Raw genomic sequence first — 22,863 nt, 5'->3', positions numbered from 1 at the left:
ATGTACAATTATGATTCTGCCGAAATAACTAAATCTGCCCATTCACAGCTAACACATTTCTTAGTTTATCAAGAACAGCAATGGCAGGGAAACACCGGACAATTTAAGTAACAGCTGTGGCTGCAATACACATATGTGGTGCTGTTTTCAATACCTCGACTTCACTTAAAGAAAGGACCTGTTTTAGGCCCTTTGGCACATCTCAAAATATCAGCCTTTTAACACAACTATCCCACATACCCAAAAGACTGTTTAATACTACTGTTGAGTACATTGCTTTGGACATTTTCTTCCAAAGCAATTGGCAGTGGGTTAAGACACAGGAAGTAGCAGATATAGGGGTTAGGTATCTCGCCTATGGATGCCTAGGTAGGCTGGGGCCATGAGAGGATAAAACCCGCTATCCCAGATCAAACCCCCATATATTCGCTACAGACTACTCCATCATAGCTCCCTGATGGACCATTGTCTACCTACCTTTGAGACCGCCTGAATTTATCTTGTAGAGGCCCCTGAGGCCCCTGGGCCACTTACCAGAAATGGTAAACCTCTAATCCCAGAGGCTCTGTACCGCCTCTAAACAACCCTTTATCATGATCCAGCTCCTAAGTACCCTTTCAAAAGCAAAACCACATCCGTCCTTACTTTGTCGTAGAATGTGTGAATGGATCCTGTTTTTAATTAGGCAAATACTACTTCAGTAGTACAACATAGCATTGGTGTCCGGGTACACATTTGATACCCCCCGGGTAAGATATGTTATCCTGCTGGCTCAGAGGCAGCCGCAAAATATGCCCGCAGAAAGACTAGATGCTTACAAATTGAATTAGGTAGAAAGACACTTTTTAGCCTGGGAGGCAGCTGGCAGCGACACAGAGCGTTAGAGCAGTAGTGTTGGTGTTTATAGGCAGAATCCATTAGGCAGCGGGCCCTATTCTCTGGCTGTCTCTGAGGTTTATAGGGTGAGCTTCAGCAGCAGGGTGAAAGGTGTAATTGTATTCCTGCTTTTAAGGCATGTACACACTTTGGCCATTATTTAACTAATTGAATCCAAAATCAAGCTGTGAATGCTGTTAGTAATGGGTGCATAAGTAACTTATTTAAAAGGTTTTGAATCATAAGGGATACATTCATTATAATTAGATGGTGCAGATTGTATGTGTATGTTTACATATACTCCAAACATGCACCAAGATGTTATAAAATAATGATTGGATTATATATTTAATTTCATATGTGTGTTGATTTGAAACAGGTCTCACCATCTAAAAGAGTCGTGAGTTGAATGGACTGAGGCACCCCCTAGTGGGGAAATAGAGCTAGTACATCAAAGCGTTTCATACCACATACTCTGTTACTGATGTAATAGAGGCCTACTGTATATTAATCCTTGTCTAAAAGTTACCAAAACAGGCTACAATTGTATCCTGTGAAATACAATTATAATATACAAAATAAAAATGTATTAATGTCTGTAAAAACTTGAGTTTAATATAATTACATTATAACGAGGGCAACGTTGGCCACTCACACACAGACACCCAGACACATATGCAAACACACACACACACACACACACACACACACACACACACACACACACACACACACACACACACACACACACATGGCTCAGAAACAAGAAAGAAAGACTGTTCATTTGCCATTCATCTTTTTAAGACATATTATGAACATGCTCAAAATAATATTGTTCATAATGGTCTCCGGGAAGGTTAAACAACATGGACATTTAGATTGATTTCTTCCTTGCACCAGATAGGTGGTATATGTCTGCGTGTAATTCATACATTTTCCCCGTTTATACATACAACAAACACTTCGATTAGAATAGAGTTAGGCGAGAATTTATCCAGATTTCAGACATCACGTGAAGAAAAGATTGACACACAAAAGACGAAAGCCTTCACTTCCACAGGCGTACGGCTCGGGCTCTTAAAAGCTGCGCATGTCTGTCTATCAAGAAAGTAAATTTAAATGTAAATTGAACCTTTATCCATCTGTCTTATTCATATTTATAGGAAGTGAGTGACACGCACATTGTCGGGTAATTACAGTGGCGTGAGGGTCTATTGTTTTGGGACTGGTTGAGATGTAGACACGCTGTTATTTGTCCCGCGGTACCCATCTCAGCCTCTTTCATGGAGAAATACTTTACTGTTGTGCTTAGCAACTGTCTGTATTACACATGGCTGACATTTTTAAGATATTTTGTCCAGACTTTATTGTAATTGAGCTTTTAGGGATCAAATAAAAAATAAAATACATGAACACATCTACACTCTAATGCTATTGGGTCTGAATTGGGATCTCAGTTCTCAGCAAGCGCAAGCTCGCTCACAGAAACACACACAGAAACACACACAAACGCATACACACACACACACACACACACACACACACACACACACGCAAACACACAGACAATGAAAAGCTATGTCGTCATGAAATATGACTCAAACACGAACAATCAATAATTGGGGAATCACCATGGTGATTAAGCAAAAAAAAAAAAAAACTACCAAGTGTAGATAAAAAAAGAAAAGCCACTAAAGAGGCCCGTATGTTATGTCTCTATATGCTCCCCAAGGTGGCTATTATCCCAAACAAATGAGCGTGCTTGGTTCACCCACGGGCCAATAGTCATCCAATAGGTAAAGTCATGAAAAGAGCGATGTCGTTAAAGACATCATTAGACAACGGCACTGGAGAGCTGTGACAATAAAGAACTACGGGAACCACAGAGAACCTGTTGTGACTCTGACAGCAGGGGGCACCAGTTACTATGCAAGCAACGACACGCACGCGAATACATCCACCAACACCACCACGTCCAATCTATGACCGTCGGTGGTGTGTGTGTGTGTGTGTGTGTGTGTGTGCATGTGTGTGTGTGTGCAAGTCTGGGCACGCGCGTGTGTTTGAGGGAGAGTACGTGTGAGTGCGTTTGTATGCGTGTGCGTGGGAGAGAGTGAGTGTGCGTGTACTTGCGTGCATGCGAGTGTGTGTCTTGTGTGTTCGACATCATTACTCATGCAACAATTTAAAACACCTGGCTTGTGGATGACATTTTTGTTCATCAGGACAATCAATGAAGGTGAAGATGATATGCCTCTCTTTGCAGATATCTTCGTATTCTCCAATATAATACAATGATATACTCGTCCCCATTGGATGCACAAAAATAGCGGAGGACGTTTTTTCTCTCTAAAGGAGGGAATGCACACTGCAATCTATGACGATATGTTTTAGAGTACTTCAAATCAAGTAGAGAATCCATATTATATATAATAGGCCTGACCAATTATATAGGCCAATTTATCACACCAGATCACCGCTTTCCCTGGCATAGACCTATTTATTTCAACTAATTATTAAAATTGTCATGATTCTATTATCAATTATGTTCTACAACAACATGCTATTTTTCGCCACTAAAAGGGTGCTGATGTCTGCTGATGGTTAGCAAATATTTAAGCACAGTGCATATCTGTTACCTGCCAGTTACACTGATTAAGCGGATGGAACGTGGACCTCAGCATGGGGGCTCCACCACCGTACACACCACCACCTGACGGGGTTTCAGTCAGGTGGGCTCAGAGAGTGGAGCAGCCGTGGGGCGTTACTCAATAGTGATGAGTTTTGTTCATTACGGTTGGACTTTAATTAGAAGATAATTCTTAAATGTTGGAGCCTTTTAAATGCACATGAAGACTCACCATTATGTACACACGTTTATGTAGCCTAGAGATTGATTGTATTGGTTGTGATACCCAAATGTGAACTATAGGGATCCATTGGCTTTAACAGAAGGTCACATTTAGTTGCAGATAATTTAGTCGTTTACTTTTTTTTAAATATATCTTTAGAGGTAATTAATTTTTTGATGCAAAAAATCTCACAAGGGGGTCAATATTTTAAGACTGACAAAATAATGCTTTACATACAAGTAAAATCTGTTTAAAAGATGATTTGTCTTCACTATCTGGTGATTTAAATACACTTAATTCATTATACACTTGTTGCTCCTCCACTGGATGAATGGAAAAATAAATAATCTTAAATTACAGCTATGTACGTTTTATAATACACACAACTTGTATCACTATGACAATGATTATCCAGATATCTGCATTCTTTGCCAGAGCCATGAATGTTGCCATAGTAACAGGAGTATCGAGTGCGGCCCTTGTGATTTTTTTTTTTTCTCACTGCAACTTATTTGGGCTTTTTTCACAGTAGGTATGACAACAGACCCGCGACTTGTTGTATTCATTTCCATGTTAGTCGAGTTAACAGCTATTGCTTGGTGGCTTGACCCGTGGTCTAGCCTAGCCGCCATGGTTAGCACTCCACATTGAACAAGAAAACAAATAGAAGCGTTCATGTTCCCTTTGTAAACACCATTAAAAATAAGAAAAATAAAAGAATGAATTGACTGAATTTGAGCTATTTCATTCCCTCAGACAGTCATCAAAACAAATCGCCCTTGAAGGATCACAGTTCCCCGTGCTTGAGATTGTGGATTATAAATATCGGTGGACCTTGCACGAGGATTCGTAAAAGAAGCGAGGGTACAGTGTCTGCAGCATTCATCTGAGCAGACTGCATGCTCTCCGTCTATCCATGGCCTGTGATGGAGAGGCTTTCTGCTTGCGAAGCATAACTATAATAAGATACATACTTTACACTCTAGGAGTGAGTGAGCGAGCAAGGTTGTAGCCCCTTGCTCATCCGGTTCTGGGGCCACTGTTTAATAATGAGGCGCTGGGTGAGATGAGCCAAGCTACTGTTAACAAGCTGTGCAGTTCATATGAAACCTAGTCGGTCCTTGTGGTCCATGAGTGGCCAATGTAGAGCCAGCCAGATCCATCATGGTGGTCACTCTCATTCGTGAATGTGTGATGGAGTATTTAGTGACGAGGACAAATGTATCTCAAACGTTTGATATTTATCTCCTCGAGTGAGTGTGGAGCAAATACTGTAACTAGGGGACCCATGAATCTACAAGTGTATGGTGAATGATAAAAAAACGCCATAATTGCGAGCGGATAATGTTTCACAGGTACTATTTACTTGGCACCGGGTAACCACGTTATATTTGGAGGTGATTTGTTGACCAATCGTTTAACAGCACAAAGATGGAGATGGCTCACTCGGGAGCATGAGTCAGTACACACACTTGAGTTCTACAGATCTCTAAATTAATCTACGTGTTGGGAGCGAGAGATCAGAATTTAGATCAGCATCTCGCTGTGAGGGAGAGCTGCCATGGAATTCCCCAGAAACAAAACATTACTTACCACACACCAATTTCAACCCCCTTGCTGTATTGATGTGACATAAAGACATGAAAATCATGCTAAAAAGAGACAGCAAAGGTTTTTCCTGATAATAGATGGCTGGGAAATGCTAGGAAGAAAACACACGTTATACAATCATAGTCCACAGCGCAGACGGATGAAAAGTGATAAACATTTATGCCTAAAGGTGAATAAAGTTCATGATTACTTGGACGTCCATCTTGAGCATAACAGGATAAGGGCTGTCCTGTGGGTTGGTAATGGCTGTGTTTAAATTATGCAGGGCCATTGGAAATACAGCTTAATTGTAAAACTGTATTTTCTTCACACCAATGCTAGGAGTCAACTTTCTCCAATATAGTCTCAACAACAATTTGTTCAGCGTCTTATGGAGCTGTGTTGAGGTGCCATATGTCAGTAAAGATGTATGGCACTGTTGTTTTTAATAATGTTCTTATTCCTTTGCATATATGATAGATTACAATTAAATCACTTTTCAGTACATTCAGTCACACTTTAAAGCATCAGCTAAATGACTTAATACCAATGTAGATCATTAACTATACCAACATAAACTCTGTTAAACAACCTATATAATGAGGCCTAAGAGGATTTCAGAATAGTGCTATTTCATACTTTCATGTTTAATTTCCAGGCATTTCAAGCTCTAGAAAGTTACTATCCCTTTGAAACCATAAGAAAAACATTACAACCAAGAATACAGTTTTGAGTGTATCGAAAATTCATTAGGTGTGTGATACTATTTTTCACACACAACCATAAACCTGTCCATTGTCACTAACTAGCACCAAACCAAACCAAAATTTGTTCGGTGATTGCCTTCCCCCATAAATGTTTTGTGTTCCCATACCGCTGGTGGCTCAGGGTTAGGGAATAGGAGCAATAGAAGATCTTTTGATTCTTCACATAGGGGAGCGATGAACTGACTCACATGGAAGCCTCGTAGCCATGAAAGAGAGCGAGAACCCCGACATGAACGCGTCTCGCTGGGCCTTCCCATGCTCCCCGGGTTTGAAAGCGGAGGTGGGCTCCTGTCTGCCGATACGGCGCGTTTTGAAGTTTTTTGCAAAACACACACGATATTATCCCCCACTGCTCTGTGGTGCCAGCCAACCCCTCTGTGTTCAGAGACAGAGAGCGGGAGGGGAAGGCATGGTGTGTGTGTGTGTGTGTGTGTGTGTGTGTGTGTGTGTGTGTGTGTGTATGTGTGTGTGTGATGGTACAAAGTGATGGGTGGTCGATTGTGGAGAACGTAAGCGCAGATGACTAGAGAACGAGCAATGTTGTACAGATATCTACTCGCTTGGGAGACGATGGTATCGAGGTTGTAGTAGTGACCTGTTGTGTCTCACGACTGAGATCCAAAGGGAGGACATTGTGTATGTTCAGAATGACCATCAGTGGTAAAGGCTGGTTCATATAGGAATGCTTACATAATACATCGATATTCTCTTCAAACAACCGTCAGAGAGAATCCTGCGAGTAGAAAGAAGAGGGGAGAAGATGAGAAGAAATGAGAAAAGGAAAAGAGAAGTAATTTGGTCATTTGCAATTCTTAATACATCTAATACTAGAGATATTGACATACATTGGTATTTTCTTCACAGATCGCTTTCAACGCTGAGATAGGCGCGAGACGCTTAGGGAAGAGTCTTTGATGTTGCTGGGGCCAATTATCAAACACCATTGAGACAATATGTCAAACATTGTCAGTCAACCAACCAAAGTATCAGCGGCATCATCTGAATCCACTTAGTTACCAACCCGGTTCTCTCCCTCCTACCGGTGTGTCGCCAATTCAGAGCCGTCCACATTCAAACGGCCCTGGAACAAATGTTATGGTAGACGAATCGGGCGCTGAAGTAGCTACATTTTGCATACATTTCATGCGGCTCATAAGTAACATGCTTGAGTTTGATGGTTAATTTAGATGCATAATGCGAGTAGCTGTGCTGTGGCTGCTGTTGGCTTGGTATAAGCACATGCAAATCCTTGCCCTGTTTTACACAGTATATCTAGGATGAGCTGTGTTCAGCCCACTCGTTTTCATACTGGTCTGTCCCAGTCTGCACTCCTCTCTCTCCCTCTCTCTCTGAGGCTCTGATTACATCTCTGCTGTGACAGACCTCGTATAGTACACATACACACACACACACACACAGATGCATGCACACATACGGGCACTCACAGATGCATGCAAACGTACACACACACACACACAGATCCTAGCGTACACACACACACTCAGATCCATAGCTACATGAACACATTAACACACACACATAGACACATGCTACAAGGCAGATCTATGCATGCACATGTGCATTCGAACACACACACACACACACACACACACACACACACACACACACACTTTTATACACATTAATTCACATCCTCAAACATAGGCCTACTCTCACTCGGTCTACGTCTTTCAGTCTCTAGCTCGACGATGCACACATTCACAGATATTTTGAGAATTTGAGACGTCCCCCCCATCCTTTCCCGACGCCCACCCTCCTCTCCTCCCCCCCACTTCACCATGGGCAAGCCGTCGTGGGCTGCAGAGAGTGCCAGTTTTCAGCCACAGCACGGCTCTTTTTCAGCAGCGAAATGAACAGCTGAGACACATGCTGCTGCTAGTGACACAGGCGTCACAGACATGTCTCATTACTCCCGCGGCAAATGTCAAAGCACTAAAAGTAATAACTCGCAACTCTAGTGGACAAATGCCGTAACTTCACTTTTCGAGGTGGAAGGAGGTTTGTGAACTGAGGTGCTAAAGCGAAGACGGCGCGCAAAACGAAATGGCTCTCAGAGGGCATCTTGCTTCCGCGATATGACGGGTGAGAGTTGGGCGATTTGCACAGAACCAATCGTCCGAAGAATTTGATCGCACAGGATTTGATCGGATCGCAAATTGACGTTTTAGATGTAAAACAACTAATGAACATGGCAGACTTTGTTGAATGGGTTAGTAATATTAGTGTGGAAATAAGCTAAGCAATTTCAAAAGTCTATTTTGATTTCATGGTAGCTTTAGCTGAATGTTTCGAAAGAACAAGATGGAAATCTCGTTGGAATAACAAATTAAATAAAGAAATGTTCAATGATAACTGTCACAAGAATTTTTTGAAGATTATTATTTAGTTTTTTTAGAGAATAACATAACTAAATACAGAATGTTTGATCCTTTCAATGCTACTTGTAACTGTAATACTCAATAGTCACCCTCACTAAATGCCTGGAGGGTAGTACTGGTCACGAATAAGGTGTGCCATTTAAAGGTCATATAGCCTCAAGGTTCTCTTGTGGGAGAGCTTGTGGTACTTTGGTCATTTCAAGTATTTCTATTCACATTGGATAATGAGAAGGTATTCTGACCCGGATTCATGAGATTTTTTTTTGCAGATTTGGCCAATATCTATCTTTTCTAATGAATGGTAATATAGTTGTAATACTGCTATCATACATAATTTTACTGTATATACACTATTAGTGTACTGATATATATATATATATATATATATATACAATAAAGTGGAATATCAATATCAAGCCCTCCTATCCTAGCTATATCAATAGCTAGGATATGAAGGATGAATGTGCAGTGCTGCTAGGAATAGCCCTTTATGCCTTTTTCCTATGTGAGATACAGCATATGAAAAAACCCTAAGCAAAAACACACCAACACAAACGCAAAACGGCATCACGCGCAAAACATCATAAGACGACCCAACACAGCATAACACAAATAACCCGAATTAAAAACAGAACACAATATGATGCTACACAAAACGGCACAAAACGCCACACAGCAAAGCGCAACATTACACAGCGTCACACCGACGCTGCCTTTACCTCTCACCACTGGCCTTTCAAGGGCACTTTGAGTTTTCTTGCAGAGTAATTGATTTGCCGTGAAGTCATTCAGCAGGCTGGGGAATGTTCGCTTCTTCCCATTCACTTAAGATGTCGCATACAAGTCACTTCACGTTACCATAGCGATGTGGTGAAAGATATAAAAAAAACACAAGAATCAAGACTCCTTGACCCAGGACAAGACATGTAATTTATGGAGAAGCCATAGAGAAAAGTTATCCTATTAACAGCCACACTGCTTTGCCTGATCACCAATACAGATGAGGAATTTGGGTCCACCGTGGAACGAATTAGTCACTTTAAAATGTTTGCATAACAAGCTCCTTCTCCATCCGCTCTCGCGCTCCTTAATCACCGTCGCTCTCCAAAAAACACCTACACCTTCTTCACCATCAGACAGCGGACCAAGGCTCGGCTGTAGGACCCCAGGAATTAATTTAGCATGGCTTGATTGCCATTAAGGCTGTGGGGGGATTATACACGTTGATTACAGAACCCACCCCAAGGACCATGGCGTGGTACTGGAGCCCTGGCGAGAGAGAGAGAGAGAGAGAGAGAGAGAGAGAGAGAGAGAGAGAGAGAGAGAGGGAGAGGGAGAGAGAGAAAGAGAGAGAGAGAGAGAGAGAGAGAGTGTGTGCATAACATTAAGCTGGTGATTAGCCCCCGGCGCATATCATTCAAGAAGCCACGAGACTGTGTGGTCATATAGACAGTCTCAAGTACGACTGTGATTATTAATAAGTACTTGAGTTGACCCCCGTACCTGTTCCTCGCTCCTAGCACATGGAAAGCAGCATCAGGCAAACGCATGTGGCGGGCTCACAAGTCATTATTGGATTACTTTAGTGGAGATAGGATTGTTTGAAGTTCAAGAAGGGATGAGAGGGATGCCGGGCCCTTGAGAGACTGACAGGTCTGCACCAGTCACACTCAAGACGGCCCCCAGATACTGCAGAGCTCCGCCATGTCTTTGTGCGAACACCGAGCCCGGTGCATAAGTGAGCGTGGCACATCAGAAAGTCCATTCTTTATCGCATAAAGAGCGGCCTTTGATTATAGAACATTTTCGCCCCAGACCATCCAATCCTTTCAGTTGGAGGACCAAATAAATGCATCCATAGCGTGTCAGGTGAAACCATGTTGTTGTGTAATGAATGATAATGTGGAGTAACATTATTTTGGGACTTCTTTTTTTTTGTTTAATCATGAGCAGAGATGTATTCGGTCATTACGACCGCCTTGACCTCAGAAACCTTGGACTCATTCACTTTTGAAGAAGTGAAATCCAAATGTGAATCTACAAAAAGGGGGGCAGGATAGTGGCTAAAGAGTACATACCCAAAACCAAAAGGAATTAGGTTTAATCCTCAATGTCTGCAATCTGCCTGTAGTAGGCATCCATGAGCATCCAACCCCTATCTCTGCTAAATCCTACATAGTAAAGTAACAATGAATCAAGACAGGATAAACTAACCAGAATTATCTCATTATGCGTCTATTCATAGCAGATGAAAATCGGCTGGCTCACTAGCCCTTAAACGCCTCTGCAATAACATCCATTTCACACCACGAGGCTATGCATTCAGTCCGTCTCCAAACATGCATAAGAGCAGAACACAGAGCAAGGTACTTGATAGTTAACATGTTGGATAAACGCAATGCAGCCTATTTAAGTTGAGCACCCGTATGGATTTATCAAGTACAATTCACTGTATGCAAATGAGATATCTGAAACTTCCCAATGCAGAAAATTCCAGCGGTGGTCACAGGTCAACCCCTCTTCAGTCTTCAAGTGTGTGGTTAATGGTCACTGTGACAGCCCTGTGTAACAACATGGATCCTCCATCCACCATCCTCCATCACATAGGAGTAATGGGTAGCCACTAAAATAACACACAGACATTTTGATGATCCCGTTTCAGGGCACTTTGGGATGTGTGTGTGTGTTTGTGTACATTTTTTTTGTACGTGCGTGGGGATTTGTATTAAGGTATACATATCTGTTTATGTTTATGTGTGTCTATTAATGTATGCATGTGTGTGTTTAAGTTTGTGCATGTTTGTTTCTGTGTGTGTATATGTTTGTGTTTATTTATGTATGCGTGTTTGTGTGTGTGTGTGTGTCTGTGTCTGTGTTTGCGTGTGTTTGAGTATTTATGAATGCCTGTGTGTGTGTATGCATGTACTTAAGCATGCATGTGTGTGTTTATATATTTGCATGTGTGTTTCTGTGTGTGTATATGTGTGTGTATTTATGTATGCATGTGTGTGTGTGTGTGTGTGTTTGTGTGTATTTATGTATGCATGAGTGTGTGTGTGTGTGTGTGTGTGTGTGGGTCGTTTAGCCAGCATGTGTGTTCGGTAACTGACACTGAGTGACGATCGGACCAATCGCAGCAGGCATCGACCCTTTTCAAAAACACCTCCATGTGGCACTTCTGTGTCATTGATGTTTTCCCCAGGGTCTGAGGGTGTGTGTTTCCTGCGTCTGTACGTCAGACGCAGCTCTTACGCACCACCACGGACTCACACGCAGCGCCCTGTCCAGCAGGTCTGCCAGTAGGCTTGCTGGCTGAGTCACGGATGACATGCTGGCTTGGTCCTCGCTGCTCACCGTGATACCCCTGGTAACCCCCATAACGGGAGTGCTGTCACAAAAAGAGCCCCGAAGGAGAGAGATGTGGGAAAAGGAGAGGAAGAAGAAGGAGGAGGAGGGGAAGAGGAAGAAGAAGAAGGCGAAGGGGAAGCAGAAATATAATGAGAAGAATGAGAAGGAGGATAAGAAGAAGATGTAAACGATGCATGTCACTTCCTCTCTCTCTCACTCTCTCTCGCTGTCTCTCTAGATGGCATGCCTTGGCTTACTGATGTTGAATGTTGTCTCACGTGATCTGACATTATAAACACCGGAAAAAAAATGTCAGTAGTTTATTTCTGTATTTTTCGGTTCAATGTGACAGTTATTTTCTGTTTGATATTGTGAGTGGAACACTCAGGGTAGATTCTGGAACAACTGGGGTGAAAGTGGAGATGAAAGATTGAAGATTTTGCTTTTTGCTTTTTGAAAAGATGTATTTGCTTTGATAATCTAAAAAGATTATGCATAACAGACTCCAACAGCTAAAAGTTCAACAAAATGGTTTTGTTGACTTCTTACCCACAGGTTTTATAGAAATCAAAATGGGAAACATTGAGGAGTGAAAACCATGACAAATGTAGCCTACTAATATCTGGTGCATACTTTCAGTTATTTTCAATTATGGTTTCAAAAGCCAAAATAATAAACTTGAAGTGTAGTTAAACAGTGGATGGCATATTTAGCTTGGCGTTTCAGACAATACTTGTGCTCATACTTGTGAATCAGATGCTATGTGATGCTACAGGGTCTGTTGCATGGTATATTTCAGGACAACAATCACTTGTCATAGATATGACTACTACAAGACTATATATAGATGGACATGAATTACAAACAGTTTACGAAACAGAAGGGGAACAGTCATGTATCTCATAATTGAACACACAACTCAAGTCACTTTCAGATGTTTGTGTGTTTTATTTTATTCATAAACGTTTCATTTCATAAAAAATAACAACATCAATATTACTTTTTAAGTATTGTACAAAAATCTTCTACTAAAACAGTTAATGTAACTTAAGGCGAGTTCAACCTCTTTTGTTGCAGTAGGCCTACCCATACTGTTGGTGCTCATTTCAACAAACCTTCACACGTTTTCTTTTTTTTCCCTTTTTTTTCCTTGCTGAATTGAACATTTCAGCAAATAACTAGTGAAACCAGCCCAGTTTTTTGTCAACCTTCTAAGTAAAATCCACCAACCTGCAGCAATGTGTGCTACCTGATTAATCAAACGCAATACTTTTGCCAGTTGTTTCTGTTACACACACATCTGTAAACATATCGTAAAATCTCATAGTGCATCACCCATCCATCTCCTCTGGTTTCCTCTGGATACGATAATGCAGTTTAATAGAACGATGCTTGTAACACTTAAAATATTCTGTGTTGAACAAGAATCCCTCCTAAAAAACGAAAAAACATTATTCATTCATTTAAATATTTTTCACTATAAAAAAAAGAAGCTCAATGTTATATGTAAAATGTACTGTTTGCTATAAAAATACAAAGAAGTACAGTGATACAAATATATTTATTATCCATTTATGATATATATATTTATATATTTCACAACTGTAATAATCGAAACAATCGTAATACAACACAAATAATACTGATGGGACAGTTAAATTATATTAATTTCAAACAAACACTCAATCTGCTCAAAGATGGACAGCTCCATGGCCCAAGCCAGTACAATATGTTCAAACCGCTGCGAGTCTGGAGACCCTGATTAGACACAGTCAAAACAGAAACATGCGTTTAAGAAACCTTGCCCAAATCATTGCTCTAAAAATTCTAAAAGCACAAAATTATATATGTTTACTTAAGTGAAAAGACAATCTTTCCAGTCTGAGTGCAATCCGTCCAGTTTCTCCTGTTTGCCTGGTGTGTGTGTGTGTGTGTGTGTGTGTGTGTGTGTGTGTGTGTGTGTGTGTGTGTGTGTGTGTGTGTGTGTGTGTGTGTGTGTGTGTGTGTGTGTGTGTGTGTGTGTGTGTGTTGGTCTGCAGAGGAGCTGTCCAGCGTTCCGGTTGGGGGGGGGGGGGGGGCTGAACAGTGGCCATGCAATCTATGAGTAGCGCCAGCCAAACGAGTCACTGCTGGGCTTTTCATAATCAATGCTTAATGAGTCCACAACGTCAACAGCAGTCTATGGGACTGAAACAGCAACCCTTCCACCGCCCCCCACCCCCGCCCCCCCTCCACACTTTGTCCACTCCAACCTCTCTTTTTCCTGTCTAACTTGTCAGCCATGGCAACTGGACTGAACAAGAGGAAGTCACATCTCAAACACTCGCACATCAACCTGCAGTAAAGCCGCCGGCGTATCATCCAAGACGGAATGATATCAACCTTGTGTGTGTGAGTGTGTGCGCGCGCGCGCGCGCGTGTGTGTGTGTGTGTATGTGTGTGTGGGTGTGTGTTTGTCAGACCCAGTTTATCTTCCAGTGACGCTGTGGCGTTGTGTTCAGATCCCCTCGGGGATGGTGAAAGGCCACGTGCTGCTGGTTACAGGTGGCTTTAGCTCCATCTTCTCCTTCTGCTTCAGGTGCACGCGTCCGTGGCGCTTCCGCTCGTCGCTGCGCGCGAAGCGCTTACCGCAAACGTCGCACGAGAAGGGCTTCTCGCCCGTATGAGTCCTGGTGTGAGTGGTCAAGTGGTCGCTGCGGCTGAAGCTGCGCAAACAGATGCGGCACTGGAAGGGCTTGTGGCCCGTGTGGATGCGGATGTGTCGGTTGAGCTCGTCGGAGCGGGAGAAGCGCCGGTCGCAGTTCTCCATGGGGCAAGTGAACGGCTTCTCCTTGGCTGGGCCGTTGGACGCGGCGGCGGGACTCTTCCGGGCCCGCGGGGGCTTCGTCGGACGGCTGTAACTCTGTGCAAAGGAGTCGGGCAGCAGAGAAGAGTAGAGGATGGAGTCTATGGTGCTCGGCAAGGCGGGCGAGGTGTACAAAGTGTCGCACTGGGTCAAAGGTGATTGCAGGTCACCCGGGAAGGGGGATGGCTTCAGGTTTGAGGAGGGGCCCATGCTGGGGCCCGTGTACGTGTACAAAGAGTTAGGGTAGCTGTGAGAGCATGTGTCGGAGAAGCAGGGCTCCTGCTTGATGGTGCCCCCTTCGACTTTAAACTCCATCTCCGGGTTAGGGTAAATGGGTGGAAGTGTGTCCAAGAGTTCCTTTACATCCATATGCTGTTCAGGCGGGAAATCGCTGGACATCGGGAAGATCTCGGTCTGGAAGCTCGTTTCTAAGTAGTCCTGCTTGAATGAGCCCCACTCGTAGCAGCTGCTCTCGAACTCGTTCTTCACCACCACGGGGAAGGACGCGGCCTCGGACTTGGGCTCCAGCGCGTCCTTCAGGTTCGGGACCTCGGAGGCACCGAAGCCGAGCTGGGAGGTGGCAGAGGCTTGGCTCTGGCCGGCGGGCTGGTCACCGGCCGCATACACGGGGGCCGGTGGTGGCGGTGGCGGCGGTGGCGGTGGGCACGTTGGGTCCGCGGGGTACAGAGGGGGCGTCGGAGTGCTGTTACAGTTGTAGGTCTGCCTCTTGAGTCCGGATTCCTCGAAATTTCCCTGGCTGGTGTCCATCGGCGAGGGAGACGGGTAAGTGCCCCCCCGTCCCCCGTCTCCCTGTTGCACCTCGGACATGGGTAACGTGGATATGCCCACGATCTCCGTGATCATGTTGAGCAGGGTCTCCGTGTTGCACGGCGCCGTGTGGCAGCCCTCCACGTAGAAGCTGCCGGAGTATGTGAGGGAGGACGGGCTGCTGTAGGTGTCTTTGGGCCCCTCGCAGGGGTTGAACGCAAATTCCGAGTTGGAGGGTTCGGTTTTGAGGGTGACGGGGACTCCCTCTAATGAAGCAAAACAAAAGGGGAAAGAACCAAACTTTATCATGATGATGATGATAATGAGGAGGATGAGGAGAATGATGAAACGTTTCAAGTTGCAAACATGCAAATTCATCGAGATATGTCGGGTTAACTAATCCAGTTATATAATCCATGCAACACTTTCTGTCTTGGCACACGCATGTATAAAGCGGTGCGTAATTGTGCATTTCGCCTTATACTGTTATATTAGATTTATCGCATGCTTCTCCAGGTCTTGCGTGGGGGGTTTGCAGTAATGCGGACTGGACTCACCATGGCGAAAGTGGGCAGGTGTCCCTCTCTCTGCCTCTCCGAACACCTTCTGGCTGTCTTTCCGCGCGTCTTTCTCCGCGCTTATGGAAGAACTGTTGCATTTCTCAAACTGCGTGTAGAAGGAATCTTTAGAATTCAAATCCATATTGTTCAACATAGTGGTGTGATTTACAGAAGTGTTTCTCTTCGGATGTGTGTGTGTGTGTGTGTAGGCACAACAACAATCAATAATAATAAAAAAAAGGAATATGCCAAAAAACAATTGTCCTTTAAACCTTTGGTGGTTCCGGGAATATCCAAAGCAGTGTTATGACAAAATGTGTAAAACCGTTTTAAAAAAACTAATCCCCTTCGTCTGCGTGTAGGTTTTTACAGCTCCTCGCTATCTGCCGCTGTGCTTTTCATATCAGCGACTTTCCCTCTCTGTGCTTTTATACACTCGGGCAGCTCCCTCAGCCCTCCTCCCCATTCATCACCTCCAGTCAGAGGATTCCCCGCTGCGTGTAAACTTCATGCCCATACATGGACAGAGGATGTGACGGGCATCCCCCAAAAAGGAGAGATGTGTGTGACGTGGCGCGAGAAGAAAGGAACGGCAAAGTATTTGATATCTAATAAATCTGTTTTATTAAGCAGCTGATCCCAGTGTTAAAAACATAGACCTTGCACGTTAAAAAGTACCAGAAAAAAATTGTTTTCAAAATGCTGCAAGCATTTTGAAACAGGTGGGTTAAAAAGGGATAGTGGGCTTTTCGGTGCATGTCGACATATCATTTGAGTCAGCCTTAATACGTTCAGTGAAGACGCAAAGTCGGATTTATTGCTCTCGATAGCCTCATTTGACAACGGATGCAATAATTGCATGCTCTAACTGCGTAGCCTGGATCGCCTATTTAATCTGTTGATGTGTGACATCATATTGAATCGTGCAATATTGCTCCAACAATTACAATACCCAATTTGTAAACTTATTCGGCACGTCGAGGTTAACAGTAGGCTGCTGCGTTCATCATAGTAACAAACCCTTTGAATAGTGTAAACCTGGATGGAGAGCGATCTCTGCAGAACTCAGGTCCAAACGAGCCCTTGGCCTTTGGGGAACGAGAGCGAGTCGATAACACCCCTGGTGTGTTCAGTGGTCGAACCCAGCTGTTCACATGACATTTCAAAGCAATTTCAGTTCTGGCTACGTTTTGTGGTTGAAACTTTCTCTGACAAACGTCAATATACCTTTATATGAGAGACCTACCGTCCACCGCTCGCAGAAGCCATTTTTTAAGCACCATGGACAGCGACACAGACCAGTGTTGCTTCTGGACTAGTGGAAACGTTGGGAAGATAACTGTTCACGAGACATCACGAGACTTTTTCATTTGTTTAGTGGGCCTAGAGTATCACTTCTGCAAAATATATGTATTGCTTGATATATTAGCATTTCTTTTTGGCCTATGTGTGGCCAATCTCTTACCGTATTTATAACACAATTAACCTTTGACCCCATTTGTCTTTTTCATTTGTTTTGGGCGCTTTTGTGGTTATTTTCCCATAAATAACACGAATACATGAACCAGTGAATCAGTAGTGTATTGTGTGTATATAAAGGACAAAATATTGAGTGTGGTGTGTTGAAAAAACAAATAACGTCAGCAAACTGAACAAACATATACTGTAAAACAATATTTTTTGGCTAAATGAATCAATATATAGACGTTTCACCCATCCCCTCTTTAAAAAAATATAAACAACACAACCATATGAATAACAACAAACTACCCTGCCCATGAATATACATTGAGGTAGCCTTCCATTTAAGCCTATACACAGCAAGCTCTCATAACGTGCGTGAAGGACCCGGGAACGCGTTGAACGTTGACATTGTGTGAGCGTCTGAAGGAGCAGCAGCATCAAGCAGCCATGGCATCTTCTCCAGTAAGTGTATGATAAAAGCCCCCAAGCCCTTTCATTAAGGATCTGACATTTTGCAGCACAAATTGTTTTCACCTCCGACGTGCCGCTTAATTCCACGGCTGTTAGATGTTTGGTGGTGGCGACAAGCCCCAGAGAACACAGACACTATTAAAACCAATCCGATCACTCGGAGAGGGAGGTCAGCTCACGAGACTAAGTTATGTTAACTGCCGCCTGCCGGACGACCTCTCTCCTCCACAAAATGCCACGGCAGTGCGCTAAGTAACGGATTTACGTAATGTTAGCACTTACTGACATTATAGTGCAGGGGTAAGGCTTTACCTGTAAAACTTAAATGACAACCTTAGACGTATTTAAGTGCTGCGAGTAAAAAAAAACGTTATTTTTTTGTCTGTCTTTTTCGTTCGGGTTGGTATGAAGTGAATAGCGTGAGAAAGAGTGTCATGCAACAGCAACTTGTCTCAATGCTCTGCAAAGGTTATCCACTACAGAACTCAGAAAGAATGGACTCTATAACCACACGGACAGCATGTGGTGCTAGAGTAAGATGAGCTTTCACTCACAGATCCTTTCAGAAAAAGCACCAGAACCCAGGGCGCAGTGCTGCTCAGGGACCTAAACACTTTGTACCAAATCCTCAAGGCTCCAGTGGCTTTCATACACATTCTTCAATTAGCTACTGTTAGGACCAAACTAAATGAAATTCATGAATCCATGCTGAAAATACAGTGTCTTCTTAATGGGATGAGCTAAAGAGGATTCTTCTATAAAAGAGAGGTTGATAACATATACCTTATTGTGTGTCTAGAGCTGGCCACTGCATATATTAAGACGTTCAAAATGCCAAACATTTAGATCTCCTGGTATTTGAGTAGGGTTTATAGGGTTTCTACATAATTGTCAGCCCTCTCTGTCTTTATCAAGATGTCTTCTCCATTTTGGTAATTGATGGTCAGGCATATTCTGTGATCTGTAGGTTTTAATGTACCACATATTATGCCTATGAAGGTTGAAACTTTGCCTTTGAATTTTCAGGAAATCGTAAATGTTAAAACTGACAGTTAATGACCAAATCAAACCAAACCAAGGAAAACAGCCTATTTTGATTCCTTCTTTGAAGACAGGGTAGACAATTTATTATTATTTTTTTAATATATATTTGTTGAAATTCTCTTTATTATCTGTGGCTGTCGAAGGCTTATAAGAAGCCTGTCCAATCATTTAACGCTTGTATCCAAAGCTGTGAATATTTGAGGTAATATCACTAAGGAGCAGAAAGGGAGCCTCTTGCTCAAGGATGCCTACAGGTAGCATGTGTCGACATTGAGGTAGAAAAAAACATCCGAACCACTTAACCAGCAGACTGTCCAACATCTCAGCTGAGTGTGTCTGTAATGCTGTGTACACCAAGTCATGAGAATAAATGTAACTCTTCCTCTCTTGCAAGTACAACAGAGAAACTGCCTTTGTGATGGTTACCTTCAATCGTTGCCGTGACAATGCTGCTACCAAGGACTATGTTAGCTCTGGTGTCATTTATTTGATATGGCTGCATTGCAACACATGAAGCAATTCTTTAAATGTAGTGTGTGGTCGATTGGCATAATCTTGGTTGTGATTTATGTAAATTGTTTGATCATTAATGTTAATTATTAAGCTTTGACTCATACATTTTTGTGTGTATGCATTGTGGGGGCTGTAGTCTATTGTAGCACACTGTGTGTACAAGCAGAGTAACACTTAAGGCAATGTTAGTTTGCAGACCAATTCTGTCTGCATTTGAAATTACTTGGTCACATCAAGTCAGGGTAGCATTGGCTAGGATAATTGTTTAGCAGGCTTTATAGGAATTGAGCGATGGTGCACAATGACATCCCTACATTGGACCCTTCGATTCACTAATTATTCCTGAAATTCAATTTGACCTCAAATGTGTACAATGCTTTGTCACCTATTTAGATGTATTCATATATTTAAGAATTGTCATATACAAAGAATTCAATCCACTTAAAAACTGCAGTATATCAAAAGAGGTTCCGATATACATTATTGCAGAATAGTGTTGTAGTAGTAGTTTGCACGATACCTCTAGGGTTATAGATTTTAAGGTTATTTGGTGTTCTCCAGGATATTGTCAGCTTTGTGTGCATCGTGAGTATCAGGGTATGGAGAAAAAACAGGATGTGAAAAAACACTGGGGAACTGGGCATATACCATAGCATTCGTTTGCAACTGAATCTTAGATTCATAAAAAGACACTCTGGCTGCGACAGACAACTAAACTTTCTGATTTTAATACACCACGATGCACAGGCATGTCACTAAAGCCAAGGTATGAGCTTAAAAAAAAGGCTTCTCTTCCTCCTCCAAATCACATTCTGACATGTGTCCCACACTGAAATCCTTCCCCCGGGGCGCAAGATAGAAAAGAAGGTATCCAATCCCAAACCTAGACACAAAGGAGCTGCTAAGATACCGCAAAAAATGGATTGGGTACTGCGAAAAGCACAGAAACCTCTCCCGGAAACACGACTAGCTATAAATAAAATAAAATAAAACACTCCCCTTCGCTGCCAAATTATTTTTTTCCATCTAAATATCTCGATTTCTTTCTCTCTCGCTGTTCTTCTCGCTCTCGATATCTCCCCCTCTCTTTTTCTCTCCCTCCCTCTCCCTCTCTCTCTCTATCCCACTCTCTCTATCACTCTCATGTTGGCCTGTGCATAGCGACATACCATACAATTTTTAAGAAAAAGACAAGGGCAAGGGAGAAAAAGAGGAGCGGAAGCGTGGTTGTTTTTCTTTTGAAGAAACAGCTCTCCCTCTCGCTCTCTCATTCTATCTCTCCCTCCATCCGAGTGTGGGAGTGGGCTAGGGAAGCCCAACATTAGGCCCCTGTGCAGTGGCAGGTTTCCCATGCGTTCCAAAAATACTTCCCCATTCGCCCACTTCAGTCCCCAGCTGGCCAGGGATAGGTTAGCATCATGCTCAGCTCTCCTCGTCCTCTACTTTTATTTATTTTTTTCCGCTATAGGCTCTAGTGATTCTTCAAGCATGCCCCCAGACTCACCCACACACTATGCTAACGTTGCTCCAAACCTAACCCTTCTCTTCTGCTGTATCCGTGCACACTCTTTAGAATAACAGCGCATGGGGCCTGATGCAGCTATTGGCCTACCTGCCCCTGTCTATTGGTGACTGTTGGGTGGTGTGCATTATAAGCCAATTAAACGTTATAGGGCCGTTACCAAATATTTAGAGTTTAGCATGGAGGGAATTAGTTTGCAACGCATTACGTTTTAGCCCCATATGAAAACAAAAAAATACTCTTGCTTGTTTGGATGATTAGAATGTGTCATGGATGATTATGCTAGGTTGGGGAATTATTATTTATGGGTAAAAAAAAAAAAAAGAAAGAGGATGCTTGTATTAATTTCTAGTAATCAACTTTGCCATGATACAAGAGCAATTACTAGATACAGAGGCATAACAGTCTCCTCCAGAAAAAAAGCCCTTATTGTAGACTAATTGCTCGCACTTCTCACTAGCAAGCCATTTAGTCTGAGCAATCGTCTATGCAACTTAACGCGAGTGAATTTTATTTTGAGATGATCAACTTTAAAACGAATCCCTCCTCTTATCCCTGCATAAAGCACCTTCCCTAACAATTTGTATTTATAACGACGTACAATGAAATTAGTGTAATTAGTGATCATTACTGCTCCGATGCACACTCATCACGGCCAGACCAAATACAAACAGATTGCAACAAACGGCAAAGCGCAACAGACATGTAGAGGGAAACAGATGAAGAATGGTGAGAGCTCGCAGCTAACAAAAGTAACTATGGAAACGGCTCCACATCGCGCTGGCTTCCACCACGACTCTCTCTCCAGAAATAAAAACTGTTGGGCTAAGAGCGAATCAGGTAAAGACAAAAGATCCCGGGTGAACCTATTTATAGTGGCGCTTACATAACATATCATAGCTTATGTTGGTTCAGGCGAGTTGGGTGTTTAATAGCAAGCTTTGGGAGGGAGGGTGAAGGTTGCAGGAGGAACTATAGGAGGACTGTTGTTGTAAGTTGTAAGCCGGCCTACAGAGAGCATATTATTCATACATAATAAACATAAAATAAGAGTTCTGTGCCATTATGAGACTAATGAGTCCAAGAGAGGAGATGGTGAGGTACCTGTTAAGGAGACCATAAGGAAGGGACACTTATTTCATAATGAGATATGGATAAGCATAATATGCAATACGACATGCAGAGAGCCTGTGATGAAAAAACCCGAGTAAAAAGGTAGGATCAATTAACAAACTGATTTTCTATAAATGTGTCATCAAACCTTTCAACTAAATGGAGCCATTAGCATAATTATCTACTCATACTACTTTAATTCTAAGCAGTTCTCTATTAGTGGAGGGATGGCGGAGCTGTGTTCAAAGGGACTCTTCTCAACTCTCAAAAGGCTTATTAATTAGCTCCCTCTAGCATACATTCCCCGTAATTACATGGCAGGGCGCGCGCCACATGAGAGGCAAAATTGTCAGCTGTTAGAAGTATTTTTTTTTTATACTCTTCATACCTCTGGTCATTTTAAGACTGATTTGTATGAGCTAATAGGGTGGTACAAAAGGCAATTATTTAATGGATTGGAACCATGTTCTAAGTTTGTGAGACGGCTACAATGCAAATGTGGGTCGGTGATTCATCTGTTTATTATGCAGGTAGGACTTCAGTTAGCTGTGATGCTATCATCGTCCCGCGGTATTGTGTTGTGTTCGGGGGGGGGGGGGGGGGGGGGGGGGGAGGAGAGTGGGAGCAAGGGTACATTGCGCACAGTGTGTGCGTTTAGGGGATGTACAAATAAAAGCCATCGACTCAGAGAGAGATAGTAGAAAGGCGGAGAGAATATGGCTCATCGTCGT

General features: G+C 42.8%; 1 protein-coding gene across 1 annotated transcript; it reads right to left on the bottom strand.

Annotated features, from left to right (window-relative positions):
- Window positions 1-14,329: 14,329 nt before the first annotated feature.
- On the bottom strand, window positions 14,330-16,159 carry LOC307091904 (uncharacterized protein; the record flags this gene model as incomplete). Its single annotated transcript, XM_079758751.1, has 2 exons — window positions 14,330-15,711; window positions 16,003-16,159. The coding sequence occupies 2 exons, from the start codon at window positions 16,157-16,159 to the stop codon at window positions 14,330-14,332; spliced, it is 1,539 nt and encodes a 512-aa protein (XP_079614877.1).
- Window positions 16,160-22,863: the final 6,704 nt, after the last annotated feature.

Source organism: Pollachius pollachius (genome assembly GCF_949987615.1).
Source record: "Pollachius pollachius genome assembly, chromosome: 2".
Classification (NCBI taxonomy): domain Eukaryota; kingdom Metazoa; phylum Chordata; class Actinopteri; order Gadiformes; family Gadidae; genus Pollachius; species Pollachius pollachius.
Note: the sequence above shows the minus strand (reverse complement) of the source record. Positions and strands in the feature narration are given on the sequence as shown.